A 19,989-nucleotide genomic window follows, 5' to 3' on the forward strand; every position below is an offset into this window, starting at 1 on the left:
GTGAGTCATTATCTTAAGACGTGATGCAGATAGACTTGACTCCGCGTTTGATAGTGATGTTAATGTCGCTTTTAGATTAATTAATCTTAATAGTTTTAACTTCGCTGGGATGAAGATGGCAATGAACTACCTTTGTAATTTATACAGACGCCTATAAAAATATGAGAGTTTCGTGTCGTACATCTAACGCTAAGTTAAAGTAATAATTACATTTAAAATTTCCGTATATATGTATTGAAAGTAGTCTCCAAAGTGTCAGTGGTGTATGGTAAGGTCTTCTTTTATTAATTTTGTGAGAAAAGCTTCGATACCGTGATAAATTTCTTGATGTCTAATGCACGATGATAATTAACTTGACCACATACAATTGTTCACTACTGTTTAATCTTGAGTCTACTTCTGCAACAGGGTCACACACGTGTTACAAAAATAGCAATCACACGCTGTCTTTATGTCAGGCGAAAGTTCCTGAACACTACTTAAATGCAATTAGCGCCATATTTTCCCCTTTTATAGCAATCTGCCATTTAGTATACTCGCTAATTTGTTTAGTGGCTATGAATAACTCAGGGATCAAAACGAGGAAAAGTAGACGAATTTTACAGTCACAAATACGCAATCATAGTCCACCCGGGCGTAAGAGTTCCGCGTCAGCTGTTAATCTGTCGCTGGGTACAGCCAGGCGGATAAGGTGTACAGCAGCTAGCCACGTGACACTGGCTTCCGGGACGAAGCGTTAAGGCGTTTTACTTGCGCGAACACTCCCAAGCGTCGCGTCCCAATTTGCACGCCCCCACCCGAATCTGGAAGTTAACAAAACTTCGCGCTGCTCTTCACCGTGCACAAGCGCTATGCGCTTCGCAATTGACGCCTAGCTTTAGTTGCAGCAGTTCTACCGCGAGATGGCAGTCGCGCTAGACCTTAAATCAATTGACGGAAGTGTGCGTTGAATGTTAGTCGTAGTTGTGACAGTTCTCCTACGAATTTGTCGTATTACTGCTTCCTTCACCTATACCGAAAATGAACATGTATACAGTTGTTAATCGCACGAAGTACGTCATCTTAGTTTGGTGTCCTGGTTGACGCCTCTAAGGGGATTCACATTTTTAGGAACCGATCTAGCCGTAGTAGTGCGCATATTTGACTGGGGCAGTTGAGTGTGATTGTTCTTGTGAAAGATGCTAATATTTCACTGAAGTTGTTCAATGATCGCAACGTTGTTTTGCGGTAGTGTCAGCTTGGGCACCGCTGTAGATAAGTTTTTCTTGCTTCTACGTTACCGATGTGGATTTGTGTCTCCGACGTTGGAGTGCGTGGATGGCATGTTTTCATTTGAGTGCTTGTATTAGGCGTTTTATCGCAAGCGGTAGTTGACGCAGTAGTGGAAAGCGGTAGCAGCTTCATCTGAGTGTGTTGTTTAGTAAGAGGTTCACGTGTGTTTGTGGGTGCTGCGTTTCTACGTTTTTAGTGATCGCGACATATTTTGTGAGCCATGTACATGGACGACATCGTAGGCACAATCCCCGCTGCAGTAGGAGCTGGCGATTTGGAAGATTCCCAGGAAATGCGGGTGACTGACGTATACCCAGACACTCTCGTCAAACTAGGACCGCTCCATATTGCTGCTGCGCACGGCAATTTGCACATGCTCAAAGTGCTTATCGCACGGGGCGGTGATGTAAATGCTCGGGGTTCTTGCCCTGGTTCAGCGTTGAAGGTGGAGGAAGATCTGACGCCATTACATGTAGCAGCTGAAAATGCTAACGTAAACATTGTGCTCACTTTGATCCGTGCGGGCGCTTGTGTCAACGCAAAGACTCGTTCCAATCTTTACCCACTGCACCTTGCAGCATTTTACGGCCGTTTATCCGTGGTGAAGGCACTAGTATATGCAAATGCTGATGTAAATGCCGAGAATGACAGAAAATTCACCCCTTTATTTTATGCTGTGTACGAAAATTTTGAAGACATAGCTAGATTTCTTGTACAAAATGGTGCTCTTGTAAATGCAAGAAATGCAAACCTTGTGACACCATTGCATTTCGCAGCAGGAAAGGGAAATGCTAACATAGCAAAGCTGCTGATCCAGAACAAGGCCGCTATTAATGCAAAGAACGAGGATGGCTTCACGCCACTGCATACGGCCATACAATACAGACATGCTGCAGTAAGTCAGTTGTTGATTAACAATGGAGCGGATTTGAAGGCGAGAAATATCGAAGGATGGACCCCTTTGCATAGTGTAGCATACAGTGGATACCCAGCAGAAACTGCCAGACTTTTGATTGGAAAAGGTGTTAGCGTGAATTCGAAGGACAGGACTGGGATAACACCCTTATACCTTGCTGCTGACACCGATAGCACTGATATAATAAACGTCCTTATCGAAAACAAAGCTGAAGTTAATGTCACTGACAATCGAATGTGGACACCATTGCATACCGCAGCTTGCAAGGGCTATTTGGACACCGTAAAAATTCTTATCGCCAGTGGTGCTGTAATTGACGCAAGGACCCAAAAGCAGAATACGCCGTTGCATTTCGCAGCAAACTCCTGGCATGCCGAAGTAGTCAAATACCTTTTGACGAAAGGCGCCGAGGTTGATGCACTTGATGACACGAACTGGACACCTCTTCATTTTGCGGCAGGTGAGGATCCTACCCGCCGCAAATCGAGACACTTCGGTGTAAAGAAACACGTCTGTAAACTGAATACCATGAAAGCTCTCATAGAAAATGGCGCTGATATAAATGCTAAGGGAAGCATTGATGAAACACCTCTGCATATAGCTGTAAAGTTCGGTAGTCCTGTAGTTGCTAGATACCTATTAGAGAATGGTGCATATTATGACGTGAAGCCCCAAAGTAGCTTTGGTGACATTGCCGTTTCAGGGACTGCTTTATTGCATGCTACTGAAAAGCTGTTTCAAGCTGTGAAAAAAGCCAAGTGTTCTGAAATTGAAAAATGTGTTCAAGAAGGGGCACCAGTCAACAGCAGAAGTATCAGGTATGGAACACCACTTATGTATGCATCTTGGAAAGGATACGTAGCCGTTGTTAATGTTTTGCTAGAAAATGGGGCCAGTATTAATTTAAGTGACAGCAATGGCAATACTCCTCTACATTATGCAGCAAAATTTGGGCATCATGAAATACTATGTATTTTACTGCAACATGGTGCAGTATACAACGCTAGAACCAAATCAGGCAAAAAAACACCACTACATTTTGCCCAAGAAGGAGGGAAAAACGAAGTTGCTGAGACACTAAAACTAATTGAATGTATGTTTATTAGAATTAGCCAAAATGATGATAGCACAGTCCTAAGAGAGTTAAATTCATTAAAGGACATAAAATATGCTGAATTTCTCGCCATAAAAAATTGCAAAAATGTAAATCAAGAAACACTGATACAAATAGCTTCAAAACATGAATGTGAAAAACTCTGTAAATTGCTTTGTGATTTGTAATAGAGTAGAGTACATTTTTATACTTAATCATATCAGACTGGTTTGACAGAAGTAGTGAAAGTGATATTGATTGTCTGAGATTTTGTACACTGTTGTTATCAGAAAAGTAGCCTCCATCACTGAAGAAATAATTGAATGAGAGTGTAATGGCAATCTGTATACATGCAACATGTTGAAACGACCGTGTTGTACTTTGTTCTAATTAATGTTTGCACATAGCTTACTGGTGTCAGTTTGCTGTGAATACTTTGAAGCATCAGCACACATGTTAACATTTAGCACTACAATATTATCTGATGCCAAGACATTTAGAAGCTCAAATCATGTTTGCAAATTATTATAAATATACATTTTTTTGTTAAGGAACTGATATAATCTTGTCTGCTGTTTCCAGGTGTTTTTATGTTCTTTCGTTTCACTGTTAGAAGCATGTGAAAATAAATTTAAGTATTTCTTTAAAGCGTCTTAAGGCTCATGATTTTCTGTAAAATGCATTAGATATTCACATCATTAATTTGGTAAACTTGTTCATTATGTTGACATTTAAGAATGCATGTGAAGCTGCATGTTAAATTACAATATGAGATGCTGCACAGATATATACTGTAGTTGGTTTACAAGCCTTGTGGATCTTCTCAGTTTATAATAGTTCAGTGAGGTCTTTCAATAATTGTTGTTGAAACTAGTGTTTTCATTATAGTGCAGTTTGGGGATGCCATATTATAAAGACAAAGAAACAAATCAAATGCTTGAAATAATGAAGAGTAACTAATCCTCTGCATGTAAGAAAAAATGTGGAGTTAAAATATGTATATGCTAATGTGAGTCCGTCAATAAAAAATAAATTTGTGTTTAGCCTATGCATGCTGATAACCTATGTATACTTCACTATCATATACTTACATGTTTACAAAATCTAGTCACAGCTTTGGAGCTGTTTTTGTTGTATTTGCAACATCTGCAATAAATTCATAATAAAAGAGGAAAGATGCAAGTTATATAAAAGTAACACACTCACATGTATAGAACGTGTACCATAAACAAATAGAAAACACCTAGTTACATTAAAACTGCTCATAATACACAATTTGGCATGACTGTTCAGTGGCAGATAAAGGCAAGAACAGTGAAAAGTGAAAATGAAAACAAATGTTAGATACAAATGGAAACATATCCTCTCTCTCCCCCTAGAATTAGAATTAGAATCTCTCTCTTTCTGTCTTTCTTTTTAGTGTGTCCATGTGTATTACACATGCTAAATATAGCATAGTAAAATTAAATTTGAAGAAAAAACTGTTTTCTCATATTTATTTAGTAACTGATTTTAATCTCTTATTGGTAACTTGCATTTAGAAATCAAATATTACTGGGTTATCAACTCTGTAACTATAGAAAATCGTTCATGTGTCCAATGCTACTTGTCATACAGCTAACAGAAGTTTTCAGTTCTTGAATCTTGAGGATTAGATAGCTGATTTGCAGAAGTAGGTATGTAGTGAACAGTAAGGTAAGTTAAAAAAATTGTTTGTAGTGTGTAGAGATTCCAAATTTCATCCATTAGTTTAATGGGGCATGGTTAAAGATCTGTGCACCAGAATATGGAACAAACCCAGAATTTTGACAGTGAGGTAAAGTCTACATGGAAATTAATTTTGAGTCTTGCATTGTGATCATGTAACTGTCAGTTCATCTGAAACATATTATACAGAAAATGCATTGGTAAGTGAGGGTAGGAACTCCAGGGTCTGTAGAGAAACTGAATCAAGATACGCGGTTATCTGCTTCAAAGAATAATCTTATTGCTTGATTTTGCTGACAACATACTTTATTTAATTCAGCTTCATTGCCTCAGAATTTATTTTCATTATTGATATATTTCTTTTGTTTTGGTAAAGACCTACTGTGATTTCTTATACAGATATGGGAAGTCATTTCTGTGAACAATTTGACTGTGTAAATGTTTACTATGTAAATACAATTTATCATACATGCAATTTATTACACACATGATGTCTGTGATAATTTTATGTTATGAAATTAGATTTCATTTGCTGATGAATTCATTTACGGAGTAGGAACTGTGGTATATGAGAAATGACTTCAGCTTGTTTTGAACAAGCTTTGTTTCAATACCAGCTTGATCTTGTTAGGCAGGTGACTGTATAATTATGTTCCTCTATGAAGGACATTTTTCAGACAGATGTTCTGGAATGGGAGACATGAATGTTACTGTGTTTTCTTGACCTGTGATTATGCACAGAGCTGTATTGGTGATATGCATTAGAGGTTTTGCTGATATACATTGGAGGTTCTTAAGTATCCCCTTAGAAAAGCTATTGTTTCATAAGTACAAAGGCATGGAAGGTTGAGTATTGTTGGTGTAAGGAAAAGAGGACAACATGAATCTTGTCTGTCTGTTACATATGATGATGTAACTTGTTTTTGTGTTTTGAATATGGTTTGACACAGGGTGTATTCTACTGGACTATAAGGAATGAAGGTATGTTAAATAAATGAACACTCTTGTCTTCAAGTCCACACAGTGAGATATACTGTTCAGTGCAAACATGTTTAACATGTTCTTAATTAATATAAGTACGTGGTGACTCCATTTTAGTTTAACCAAGTAATGTTATGCAAAGTGATTTTTTTGGTGAATGGTCTTTAATGTATATTTTTGGAAGCAATGGATAGTGTTTATTGTTTCAAAATTGTGTAGTATGTGTCATTGTGAGATTACAGTTTAAACTGTTTGCTGGAATCATAGTCAGACCTATTTAGATATTAGCTGATATGTTTAGATTTTGGCTGATCCATTACTTGATGCTAACCTATTCTGAAATAGGATTTATTATTCCTGTCATCTAATTTTATCACTGTCACCTGCATTCTGTTTTGCAGGTAACTCTTCATACACGCAAAATGGATGCATACCATTAAGGCTGTCAAATTTTTGTTCATTGGATATTTATTTATTTTATGGTGACAACAGCAGTTAGAGACACATTGTTTGCAACTGTACATTTAAGGATTTAAACTCAAAACTAATATGTTTAAATTCTGAAAATTAATAATTTGATAGTACTAACAAGGAGAACGTTTAGTTTAGTTTTGTCATGGCATGTCATGTCATGTTCCGTAGATCACTTTCACGATTATTTTATGGACATGATGTGGAACAAGTCAGATTTCAAGACACACACACACACACACACACACACACACACACACACACACACACACACACACACTTGAATAGTGCTAATATTAATATTACTGAAACTTTTAGTTCTACGCATGTGACTACATTTTGAAGTACATTTTGTTACCAGTTTTGAAACAGAAACTTGTCCATGGAATAGGAGTTGTCCAAAAGAAATGATTTTAAGCTAGATTTAAAACTTGATCTGCTACTTGCCAGACACTTTATGTTGTTGGGCAAATGATCAAAGATTTTTGTTGCTGAATAAACTGTAAAATAAAGACTGTCAATTAAAATAAACATATTTAATCAGTTATAGTGAATGAAGACAATTGTTAGTAGATGGAGCACTATTAATAATGACATTGATTGGTCCTGGATACTTTTTGAGAGGGCAGTCTCTGATAATAAGCTGAACAGTTGCTCTTGGGCCCCATAAGCAATCAGAATTTTTAGTTCACGTAATCAAAGGGGGTGAGGTAATAGTACATATAAGTAGTGTAGCTTTTGTTGTTCAAGCTTGCCAGGAATTTGTTTGTTAGGCTGTAAATGAAAACTCTGTGGTGAATCCATTATGAAAGCCACGCAGAGAAACAGTTAACCACATTTACTGAGAATGAGCGAGTGTTCTCTTGTAGCTCACTTTGTCTAAATGTTTTGAACAAATCTGACATGAAAGAAATGTATTCACAATTTGCTGATTTGACAAACTCCATTTTTGTAGATGGCTTTAATCATAACTAATTACAAAGTTCAAAAGTTGCATTTTAATACATAGCCAGAACATTTACCTGCATCAGTAACCTAACAGTTTTTATTATCTGTTTGTGGACGGTACACAGAACTTTACACTGACGTCTGTTAACGGAGTTTACAGTGTGTAATGGATTGAATCTGATTCATCTCTCTTTCTTTGTTTATTACCAGCTGCAATATTATAAGATGACTCTCATGGGTGTGGAACTTTTGGAAAGTGTAACATAGAAAACATAAAACACACATTTGAATATAATTCTCACTACACTGATCATTTGTCAGGAGATTGTCAAAACATGGGAATATATTACAGTAAACATGAACTGCTAATATTTACAGAATTAATGCTCTGTCAGAATGAAACATAGTTATGCACTTTTAATAAATTTATCATACATAAAATAGTTAATCTTGACTGATGTGACCAAGTGCTGTCAAATCTGAAATCCAACGGACATTTTTTACTTAAGCTGGACTAACAGTCCCTGTTAAGATATTCATATACAGAGTAGGTCGAATTGCTTATCAAAAGTCTTTCAAACTCTGTTTAAACTGTGCTGTAATTGAAACCAGGTTTTTAATGGGTGCTGGAAATTTATTGAAAATGTGTGTTCCTTTTAGTGATTTTAGGTCTTTATGTAGATTATTCTTACTGCTGTAATTGAAACCAGGTTTTTAATGGGTGCTGGAAATTTATTGAAAATGTGTGTTCCTTTTAGTGATTTTAGGTCTTTATGTAGATTATTCTTATTCCTAGTGTTAAGGCTATGTATTGCACTATTGGTTGGAAATAGAGATATATTATTCACAACAAATTTGATTAAGTAATACATATACTGAGAAGTAGTGGTTAGAATCCAAAGATTCTTGAACAGGTTTTTCACCAAAAATGATTTGTATTACACACTTTTGCATGCTAAAAGCTTTTGCTCAGTTTGATGAGTTACCCCAGAATACGATCCTGTATGACATATAGAATGAAAGTAAACAAGGGTTTTTATGTTTTTAGCTTATACATCTGACATCATTATCGCTGCAAATACAGACTTGTTTATGCACTTCAGCAATTCTGTGGTATGCCCTTCCAAACTGAATTCATTATCAAGTTGTAATCCCAGAAATTTAAGTGTCAACCTCTTCGATCTGCATATGTTCATATGTTATACACGTGCTGGAAGGAAATCTGTTACAGGTTCTGAACTGCATTTAGTGGGTCTTTTAAAAAGTTTAATGACAGTGATATAGCTATAAACCATGTATTAGTCTAAGTGAAAAATTTGATTAGCAACTATTTTTAAATTTGTACTTGACACGCTTCTTATTGTAATGTTTCTATCATCTGCAAATAAAACAAACTTAGCATCTGCCTATGTAACAGATGCCAGGTCATTAATGTACACAAGAAAAATCAGTGAACTCAAGATGGAACCTTGAAGAACACCATGTAATTAATTCCCAGTCACATGAAGACTAACTGCTGACTGCACAGGTATTTTGTAATGACACCCATTGTTTCCTGCTAGCTGGATAAGACAAACCATTCTGCAGCACTGCCATTGACTCCATAATATCCTAGTTTACTTAAGAGAATGCTGTGATTCACACTGTCAAAGGCTTTTGACAGTTCACAGAAAATTCCAGTTGCCTCTAATTTGTTATCTAATGAATTAAGTACATTCTCACTGTACATGTAAATAGCTTTCTCTAATATCAGAATCCTAAAGAAACCCAAACTGTGACTTGGGCAATATATTATTTGCAGTCAGATGCTTAAGGAGGTTCTTGAACACAACCTTTTCAGATATTTTTGAGGAAGCCAGCAAAACTGAAGTTCGTCAATAGTATGATGGTATCTTTTTATCCCCCTTCCTGTAAGGAGGCTTAACTTCAGCATATTTTAGGCAGTCTGGAGATGTTCCACTGACAAGAGATTGATTACACAAATAACTTAAGATACAACCCAACTCATATGAGCATTCTTTGATTGTTGTTGTTGTTGTGGTCTTCAGTCCTGAGACTGGTTTGATGCAGCTCTCCATGCTACTCTATCGTGTGCAAGCTTCTTCATCTCCCATCTTCAACCTACATCCTTCTGAATCTGCTTAGTGTATTCATCTCTTGGTCTCCCTCTACAATTTTTACCTTGCCATTGCCAGTCTACATTTTATATCCTCTCTACTTCGACCATCATCAGTTCTTTTGCTCCCCAAATAGCAAAACTCCTTTACTACTTTAAGTGTCTCATTTCCTAATTTAATTCCCACAGCATCACCCGACTTAATTCGACTGCATTCCATTATCCTTGTTTTGCTTTTGTTGATGTTCATCTTATATCCTCCTTTCAATACACTGCCCATTCTGTTCAACTGCTCTTCCAAGTGCTTTGCTGTTTCTGACATAATTACAATGTCAATTCTTTGATTAGCTTCATTGATATGTTATCATAACAACTAGAATACTTAGATTTTAACGATTTTATGATGGATGCTACTTCTTTGGGAGACGTGAGTGTCATTTCCACTTTACTGAAGTTATTTGTAAAAATTAGTCTCAGATACTCCATTGCACTGTTGACTGAACCTGATAACCCCAAGCATTCAGTAACAGATACAAAGTACTTGTTTAAGAGGTTTGTAACACTACATGCACTTGTTACCAATGTCTCATTTATTTTTAGAGCTATGTGTTCCTCTTCCTTTTTGACCTCAACTGTCTCTGCCTTCACTATATCTTTTTTTCATAATAAAGCTGCTTTGATTTCTGGATTACTTGCTACAATATTTTACAGTATTCTCTGTAATGCATTACAATGCTAACATCAGAGCTGTTCCTAGATAGTAGATAGTGTCCCCTTTTTGTCCCACATGACATCTTTATTGCTTGTGTAATCCATGGCTTATTTTTAGGCTTCTGTTTGATCTGAGTTACCTTTAGCAGAAAAAATTTTTCAGAAGAGGAAGCAGCTTTACTAATGAATGCTTTGTATTTTCCATTTGAGTCAGAAGTATTGTAAACATCTGCCCAGTTCATATCTGTGAACAGTTTCCTAAAATTCTGAATTTTTGACTGATTACCCTCCTGTTCTCAGATTTTATAGATTTTTTTTATCCTGAGAAGTTCCAAAATTAAACACAAGACGCTGCATGTCATGATCAGATAGCTCATTTACTATTGGGTTTTTGATACAACTTTCTTTTCCTAGATTTGTCTGCAAAGATATTATCAGTAGCAGTCTCAGAGAATTTATATACCTTGCTGCAAAGTTCACGGTGGGCATTAAACTGAATGTCAGTGTTACTAATAGCAATAATTTGTTGCTACCATTACCAGATAATGATTAAATTTTGTGGCAGAGGATTTCAGTGTGTTATTGCTGCAGCGATGTGGGAAGGTAGGTTCATTTGTTTAGCTGTTTTTATTTGCTTTTGGTTTAACCATGGTAGAACTACTCCACATAGGTGGTTCACACCATATTTACAGAAGCTAAGATTTATGGTTTTGATATGCTATGATAAGGTAAAAAATGGTAGTGTTGACAATGCAACGTATGTTATCCTTAAGAGACACTATAGATCACAAATCAGATTAGCAAAATCTGGACCAAATGATAACTCCAGGTTGTTTTTAGTGTATTTTTGGAACTTTTTTTTATTGTTTGTTCACAGTACTTGTCGAACACTTCTATAGGACGCTGTGACTCGAAGATTGGAATTGGCTCATAGCACATTGACTGCTGAGACAAGCCCCACTTCCTACTCTCAGAGCAGCCAGCTTATACCCAATAAAAGAAATGAACTTATACTGGATTAATGTGTTGCAGAACTGATGAAGAAAGCTGATGGGCAGTCACTAGTAGAACCAGCCTCTTCACTTAGTTTTCTAAATAATACTAACAAACAATGTGCACACTACTTACAACTATATTCACAGTGACTATTTATTGCTATGCTGCAAAATACTGTTACATAGTTAAGGTTGGCTATGAGTGGACACATTCCAGAGTGCCACAAAGTCAGCTGATTTTCACTGATCACAGAGGGGCAAAGGTATGTGTGTGATCAGTATATCATCCTGCTTTTCAGTTAACAGACTGGAGAACTTATAATACTTCCATTGATGAGTTTTCACAACAGCTATTTCTCTGAATTAGGTAGAGCTCTTTCTTCCTGGCTCAAGATACTTTAATAAGAGGCATTATCCATCCCATGTTGTAGTTTTTGTTTAATTTTACCATTGTTTGTTTTTATAAAATTGGACTTGTAATGATGTAGGAATACATTCAAGAAAAAAAATAATTTTTTTCATCTACACTGTTTGCTTTGTAATTGTGTTTCCATTGCTGTTGCTGCTTTTTCTTAACTCCACTACTGAGTTACTGCTTATAGTTCTGTTGTATAATCTTTTGCTTTTGCAAAATGTTCCAGATTTCACCTGGGTGACATTCCTAGAAATGCCATGATATTATGAATAGTTACTCCCAATTCCTTCTGGCACAGACGGTTTCGCCCAGCTGGAAGCTCAAACTTTGTTAGTTCAACTTGCTGAAAAGACAACAAGATCATAATATTTCTTATGAAGTTCAACACTTTAGTCATTTAGATATGACCCAGCTTACTGTGTTTCAGAGTGCTGAGTTTGAGGATGGATAATAAATGATGTCTACTCTGAAACCTCCTGCAGACAGATTTTTAAACAGTTGGTCATACTGACAACAGACTCAAAACACATTGATCCCTCATGAAGTTTGTTGTCAACAGTCAATGGCAATTCAGGAACAACAGTAACGGTCATAAGTGTAATACTAGATGAAGAAATGACTTACACTATCCTTCACTCAACTTGAATATGACACAGAAGGGAGTCAGATAAGATAGTCAACAATGAAATTTTTTGAACACTTCCTCCCCTCCCCCCTGGAAAGTAAGGAATGTAGTAGTTAATAAAATTATCTACAACCATAAACTGAAACCATAACTACTTTTCAACTTCAACTGTAAGGAGAATTTAAATGTCTCATAATTTCTTTTCCTCACAGTATATGTCCCACCCAGTCTGATTTTATTTTCTTAACCAGGAGAGTTATTTACTCCTTCACTCTTTCCACAAATCAAACACTCATTTTATCCACCTATTTTATTTTCTCCATTCTGTTCCCCACCCACATCTCAAATTCTTCAATTTTGTCTAGTTTCTCTCCTTTAACGTCCATGTTTAAGAGTTGTATGAAAATCACTCCACAGAAGGTATTTTACAAACCTTTCTATTAACTGTAACCATAATTTGTTGCACAAAAAGTGTGTCTTTTCTGGAAGGATTGCTTTACTATTGCAATCCTTGATTTTATCTCATGGTTGCTTGTCCAGTTAACAGTCATCATGGTCCCCAAACGTTTGTACTACACAATCAGGGTAATTTGATGTTCTGTTGTTTCCACTTTCATATCTTTGTCATGTACTACCAACACGTTAGTTTTCTTTGTGTAGATTTTCTTTCCGTTCTCTTGCAATCCTCCTCCAAGTCTGACTAGTGTTCTTTGAAGAGATATTGTTTTACCTGCAATCAGTGCTACTTCATCAGCAAATATGATACTGTTGATCTTATGGCTACCTGTGCTTACTCCTTCCTTCTCCTCCGTCTAGCTTCATAGTTGCTTTTGGCTTTGTGACCAGAGGATGCTGGGACCAGAGGCTGGGAATTGACTCATAGCACATTGGCTGCTGAAACGAGCCCCACCTCCTTCTCTCAGAGCAGCCAGCTTATACCTAATAAAAGAAATGAACTTATAATGGATTAATGTGTCGAGAACTGACAACGGAAGCTGATTGGCATTCACTAGTTAACCTACATCAGGTCACCTGCTTCGATTTTAGAATTTCCATTATATTGTTCCACTTCACTCAGTCTAACATCTTTTCTAAATCTGTGAAACACAAACTCATTGCTTTTCCTCTTTCTATATATCTTTCACCAAATATTATAATTAATCCAGTATCATCCCTTGTACCTCTCCATTTCTGAAGCCAAATTGCACTTCCCCTACATTCTCTTCCATTTCACTTACTTGTCTATGATTCTATACCTTCAATATACTTCAGGCAACATGAGTGGTTATACTTATTGTTCCGCATTCTGTGCATTTCTAGGTACCCAATTTCTTAGGGACTGGAATCACCGGAGTCTTGACAAAGTCTTCTGGCCATGTCTCACTCCCGTATATGACACTGCACAAAGCTGTTATTTATGCTCTGCCCTTTTCATCCAAACATTAAAATAATTCAACAGGAAGACCATCCAATCCAGTGGATTCACCTCTCTTCATTTCCTGTATCACTTTTTTGTATTTTGATGGCCAGAATTGAAGCTCCTTTTCCCTCTGATTCTATCTCATCTTCCATTTCAGTAGTTGATTATGGTTTATCCTTTCCATATCTTTCTTGTTTCTTCTTCCTTGTACAGTATCTTACCATTTTCATCCTGTTTCCCCTCCTTAACAGTTTATTGGTCCTTTATCCGAAATGACTCTCTTCATCTGCTGTTTTGGTCATGGCACTTTTGATTTTTGTCCATCTTTCCTCTACTTCTTTCTTCTTTTATGGTTTGGGCTAACTTCTTAACTAGTGTTTCATTCCTTCTTTTCTTATTCTTTCTATGGTGCATGTCTTCACTTCATAAGTTTTCTTCACTTTTTTTCAGTGTTACATTTATGTATGTCATGATAACATGTGATTAGTTTTAGTGTCAGCTCCTAGTAATCCATGAGAATTTTTCACTGCATTCTTGTATCTATTAACTGTGAAAATATAATTATTTGGTATCTTGTGTGAGACTGATGTGAGGTCCTATCTTTTGTAGTTTGCAAGCTATGTATTTGCAATCAACATTTTCTTACATTCATCTAGATTTACCTGTTCAGTCGCAGAGATTCCCAAGTGATGCTGTGCTAAATACACCACACTTATGGCATTCCACTTGCTCTGTAATGTTCATATATTGCTATTACAAGTTGAATCCTTTCAGTTGGTTAGACTACTTTTATTTTGATTTGAGACATAAAGTGACTATTCTTTTTGTTCTACAGCATAGTCCAAGCTGCTGTATATTTCTTTGTTAGTAGTATTTAGAGTAAACATAGACAGTGTGCAGCTCTGTCTTCCTGGAGCATTTCTTTTAGTTATAACACTGAAAACCTCTTACATGGGATAAATTCTGTTTTGTCAGATTTTATGTTTCTACAGTTGCTCATGCATGTGGTCTCTTATACAATATGTTCAGTTGACCACCATGCTGTGTATGTTGTGATTGAGTAAAGGCCAGTTGACATTTCCCATCATGTCATATCTGTCAAAAATTCCACTATTCATTTAAAATGGTGGCATTCACCCAGGTCGTCAACATCATGTCACTGTCAAGGTTTCTTGGAAAGAAAGTTTTGACGTCACTTTGATAGTGAGAAAGTGTCATCGTCTTCTAATATCAGAGGTTAACCCATATCGCTATGCTGTTAAGAGAAAATATCATCTCTATTGAATGAAAAAAATGCATTTGTTTATACATTATTTTCCACGTATGAAAAGTACTTGATATATAAGATAAAAAGGCTGTATGTATTCCCTTGTAAGTTGTTTGATGAGTTTGTACATATGTATTTTTGCTAGCAAACAAATATCAATGTTTTGAAATGCTGTTTCACTTCTCAGCAATTTACCATACAAAAACAGTCAAGAATATGTGTTATGAAGTTGGTTGTAGACATTATTAGTTCCTCAGCTCACATACTGTACTCTGACATTTTGTGTACAGATGGTGTCTCATAACCTCACTTTTACAATTCGGCACTGGGCTTAGCGAACTGACATGGTGTAACATCCATTGTGAATACACCATGATTTAGATATGATGTGGTGGTCTGTTGATGTCTAGTGTGAATCGGCCTTAAAAGGCATTGCATCAGTCTTATTCGTTTGTTCAATGAATCTATAAATACTGGCAGGTATGAACTTCCCAACTTTCGTGAATGACTCTGTAAGCTCTGCAAAAATATGTCCCATAGATTGTGCCAACCAAGGGTTTCCATTCTGCTCAAAGAGTGACTCAGTTTTCCAAATAGTACGAGAACCAATCTCAGTAGTGTGCATGATATCATCCACAGTTGTATCATTGAGATTGCAGTCCAAACTTTTACTTGCAGTGCCAACTATTATCGTGTAATCCATAGTAAAATCCTTTCCCAAAAGCCTACAGCACAGGATTTATCCTTGTCCTCACTACAGGTGACTCTGCCTCATCCTAGGGCCTGAGTGACTTGCCCTTCCTTTTTAAACTTCCTCTAACTTTCCCTCTTCCTGTATGAAGGAACTATTAGTACGGTAAGCATTACTTTTATATGTGTCTTTCAGCAATATTACGCATGTTGACTCTTGAAAGTAAGTACTTATATATGAATTTCTATGTGGATAATTCCTTGCAGATGCCAAAGCGAAAGGCAGCTAATAAATTCTTAATCAGTGACTATTTGCAATAAATGAGTATTGATACTGCATGTTTCTTTCCCATAAGAAATGTGCCATCATATTTTAACACCACACTAAAAACACCCTCATATTAAAATAATAATTACTTTTCAACAATCTTCTTCTGGATATGCTATCTGAAGAGAGGATTTTATTAAAGAAAAAAGACAAAAGCCAGTTGCTGGTGCATGCAGTGTCAGCTGGAGTAAAACTACTGCATCAACATTTGATTGTGTGTTCACAGTACTTGTTGCTTGCATTGTTAGGAAACTGTTGTTTTTTATCAGTTTTGGACAGTCCCAATGCAACCTGCCATGAGTCCCTCTCTTGTAAAAACCTCTTCATCTTGGAGTTATACTTACACCGTATGTCTTATCTGCTAGTTATATTCCAGTCTTTGTCTACCCCTACAGTTTTTACCCTCTGCAGCAGGAATGATAAAGTGTGCAGGATACGAGCCATGTTCTGGATTGAGTTCCAATAGCTCTCGTGCCTGGCTGCACACTTGTCGCATGGACAGGCCACATGTCTGAACATCAGATGGGAAGAGAAGGATATTGTGAAAATGCTGCATCTAAATGGCAATGTAGGTGCACTGTATACAACTCGATTTCATATTTCTAAATGACATAGATCACAAACAAAACAAATTTTCAGTATTATTTATTTATTTATTTTTGGTTTGCTGAAGACACAGTAAAAATCTTCATCTGGTGCAAACTGTTGGGCATACAGACAGAAGCAAACAATTTTATAGATTTTCTCATGTTGCTCTGTAATCATAACTTATTTAGTATCATAACTGAAAAACGTGTTTCAGACACACAGTTGTGTTATTTTACCACATTTGCAACCTCACTGTGGAGACATGGAAAGTCGCAGCTCAAGAACAGATGTAAGATTGGCAGTGTCCTCAAATGTTTAAGAAAACTAACCTCATAACTCTTTCAAGACCACAATGAATTCTTCATACCTTACATTTTTTAAATTTATTATTTATTATTCACGTTTGGGCCCTACTGGACCACGCGAAGTACAATCACGGGGCATTCAGTTATTTTCTTTTAGACTTTCTCTCTGCCCAAATTGTTTTCATTCTCTCGGAATGAGCTCTTTTCCTTTCATCAGACCATGTGGTTCCAGTTTTCTTTGGTTTTTCAGCTTGACCAACTACCCAGTCATGAATTTTTTGCCTAAATAATTTTCTGTCTTGAATTTCATCTTGTTTTATATCTGCCTCTTTCATGTCCTCTTTTATAGCAGCAATCCATTTTATTGTCTCAAATTTAGCTTTACTTCGATTTTCGTAGAATTCCACTACTTGTTTAGTTAGTCTGGTAGCATCCATTCTTTTAATATGCCCATAAAATTTTAATCTGTGTTTTTTCATATCCGAATATATGCTGGTGTATTGTTGAATTTCACTATTTGCTCTTAGCCTGTATGTTCCTTCTTCAGTATATTTTGGACCTAGAATTTTTCTGATTACTTTTCTTTCTCTTTTTTGGATTTCTTGAATGTCCTTTTTTCTGTTTAAAATTAGCGTTTCAGCCCCATAAAGGCACTCTGGTTTTATGACCGTGTTGTAATGTCTCAATTTAGAGTACCTCGAGAGACATTTTTTGTTGTAGATGTCTTTTGTAAGTCTAAAAGCTGTCTCCATCTTTTGACAACGAATTTCGTTTCCAATTTTTTCTAGACCAGTCTCTGAGATTGTTTCACCTAAATATTTGAATTGCGAAACTCTTTTGATTTTTCCATACTTAGTTTCCAAAAATTTGGGTGCCAGTTTGTTGCTAGTCATATACTGTGTTTTTTCAAATGAGATTTGGAGACCTACTCTTTCTGCTGTTTCTTTAAGAATTTCTATTTGTTTCTGAGCAATTTGGATGTCCTGCGTTAGAATAACCAAGTCGTCTGCAAAGGCCAAACAGTCTATTCGAATATTTGTTCGTCCTAATTTCACTGGTTGGTCAATTTTGAACTCGAATTTTCGTTCGCGCCACTCTTGTATTACTTTTTCTAGAACGCAGTTAAATAGCAACGGAGAGAGTCCATCACCTTGCCTCATGCCTGTTTTTATTTCAAAGGATTCTGAAATTTCTCCTCTGAACTTTACTTTTGATTTTGTACCAGTTAGCGTGTCTCTGATAATTGCCGTGGTTTTAGGATCCAGGCCTTGTTCTTTCACAATTTGGAAAAGAGATTCACGATCCACTGAGTCATACGCCTTTCTAAAATCTACAAAGGTACAAACTAGTTTTTTATTGTAAATTTTTTGATGTCTGAGAATTAGTTTGAGGACTAAAATCTGTTCTGGGCAAGATCTATTTGGCCTGAAACCTGCTTGATATTCGCCAATTTTCCATTCAAGTTGTTGCTGTGCTCGGTTCAGAAGACATTGAGAGAGGATTTTGTATGTGACTGGAAGAAGAGAAATTCCTCTGTAATTATTAACATCAGTTTTGTCTCCCTTCTTATGAAGTGGGTGAATCAAGGCGGTTTTCCATTCATCAGGAATTTTTTCAGTTTGCCAAATGTTTTGCATGATTGAAGTAATTTCTTTAACGGTTTTTGGACCAGCTGCCTTTAAAAGTTCTGCAACAATTCCATCTTCACCAGATGCTTTGTTGTTTTTCAACCTATGAATTTCTTTAATGATTTCCTCTTCATTTGGTGCAAGTGAAACTGGATTGCATTGTTGGGGAATTTTTGGTGGAAATCTTTCTGTGGGCTCGGGGCAATTTAGAAGATTCTTAAAATATTTAGAAAGTTCTTTGCAATTTTCTTGGTTGTTAAGAGCCAACTGTCCATTTTCCTTCTTGAAGCAAAGATTCTGGGGTTGGTACCCCTTTATTTTGGTTTTAAAAGTTTTATAAAAATTTCTGGTATTGTATTTCTGAAAATCTTCTTCAATTTCTAAGAGTTGACTATTCTCATATTGTCATTTATTTATTTTTTGTTTTATTTTATTTTATGTCAGAATTTTCCCCTTCCACAATGTGGTTTCTTTTTAAATGTGTCCTCTTCAAATCAGAATAGGTTGTTTCTCATCTTGCAATGTCTTAGTGTGGACAATGTACAGTAAAGTTCACTTAAAATGTGAAACCTGAAATCCATTTTGAACATTCTAATTTTTATTCCTGCTCTCGTTTTTCCTTCATAAATTTAACAGTAGCTGATTTCGAATAAAAAATTGACTCTAGCCATGCTCCTTGACCTAAACAACATACTTTACAATAGTATATGAAATCCCCATACTCGTTCAATTCCAATGAAAACTGGTGCAACTGACTGTTTAATAATGTGTGTAACTTCAGAAAATTTACTATTTGTATCACCAATTTCATTAGGTGCTCCATGCCTGCAAATTTAGCACAAACTACTTTGTGATGAACTGAACATCTGCTGACTATTGTATTTTCTTTCTCTTTCATCATTAATTAAACCTTTAAATTCTTTCTTCATGGTGTTGTAATATTGTTCCACAGCACACTTATGGTATCCATCAATTACGCAACTTCGTATTGCATAACAGTTGTTGAGAATTCTTATCCTTCTCACCTGTGCTCTCCATTCATTTTAAAAGTTTTTGATAATGGATCGCTAGAGCACCTCTTCTTTGTGCAGACAGCACCTGGACCTGTGAACTTCTTTTGTACCATGAACAAGTAGCAAAAGGTAAGAATACTGACATCATGATTCTACTGAACACACGAAACACCTGATGATCAAAAAATACTGCACCACAATGCTAAATGAAATGTCACATTCTGCCTAGTTATTCTGAGAAATACTGAGCAAAATGAATACATACCGAGCCTCAGTCTGCACATCGCGCTCATGTGTGGTTTGCCACGTTGTGGCTCTACAGCCCCCTCTAGTACTATGGAGGTTATTCCCAGATGTCTTAATATCTCCCATCATTCTGCCCTTGTCCTTTTCAGTGTTTTCTTCAAAGTCTTCCTTAACCAATTCTGCAGAGAACCTCACCATTCCTCATCTTATCAGTCCACCTAAGTTTTAATATCCTCCTCCTGCAGCATCACATG

At 36.3% G+C, this 19,989-nt stretch overlaps 1 protein-coding gene across 1 annotated transcript; it reads left to right on the forward strand.

The window, feature by feature from the left end:
* The first annotated feature begins 870 nt into the window (after nucleotides 1–870).
* Nucleotides 871–4,701, forward strand: LOC124775052 (ankyrin-1-like). The gene has a single exon (XM_047249841.1). The coding sequence runs from the start codon at nucleotides 1,493–1,495 to the stop codon at nucleotides 3,467–3,469; it is 1,977 nt and encodes a 658-aa protein (XP_047105797.1). The 5' UTR covers nucleotides 871–1,492; the 3' UTR covers nucleotides 3,470–4,701.
* The last annotated feature ends 15,288 nt before the right edge of the window (nucleotides 4,702–19,989 follow it).

The sequence above is a fragment of the Schistocerca piceifrons genome, chromosome 2 (assembly GCF_021461385.2).
Source record: "Schistocerca piceifrons isolate TAMUIC-IGC-003096 chromosome 2, iqSchPice1.1, whole genome shotgun sequence".
Taxonomy (NCBI): Eukaryota; Metazoa; Arthropoda; class Insecta; order Orthoptera; family Acrididae; genus Schistocerca; species Schistocerca piceifrons.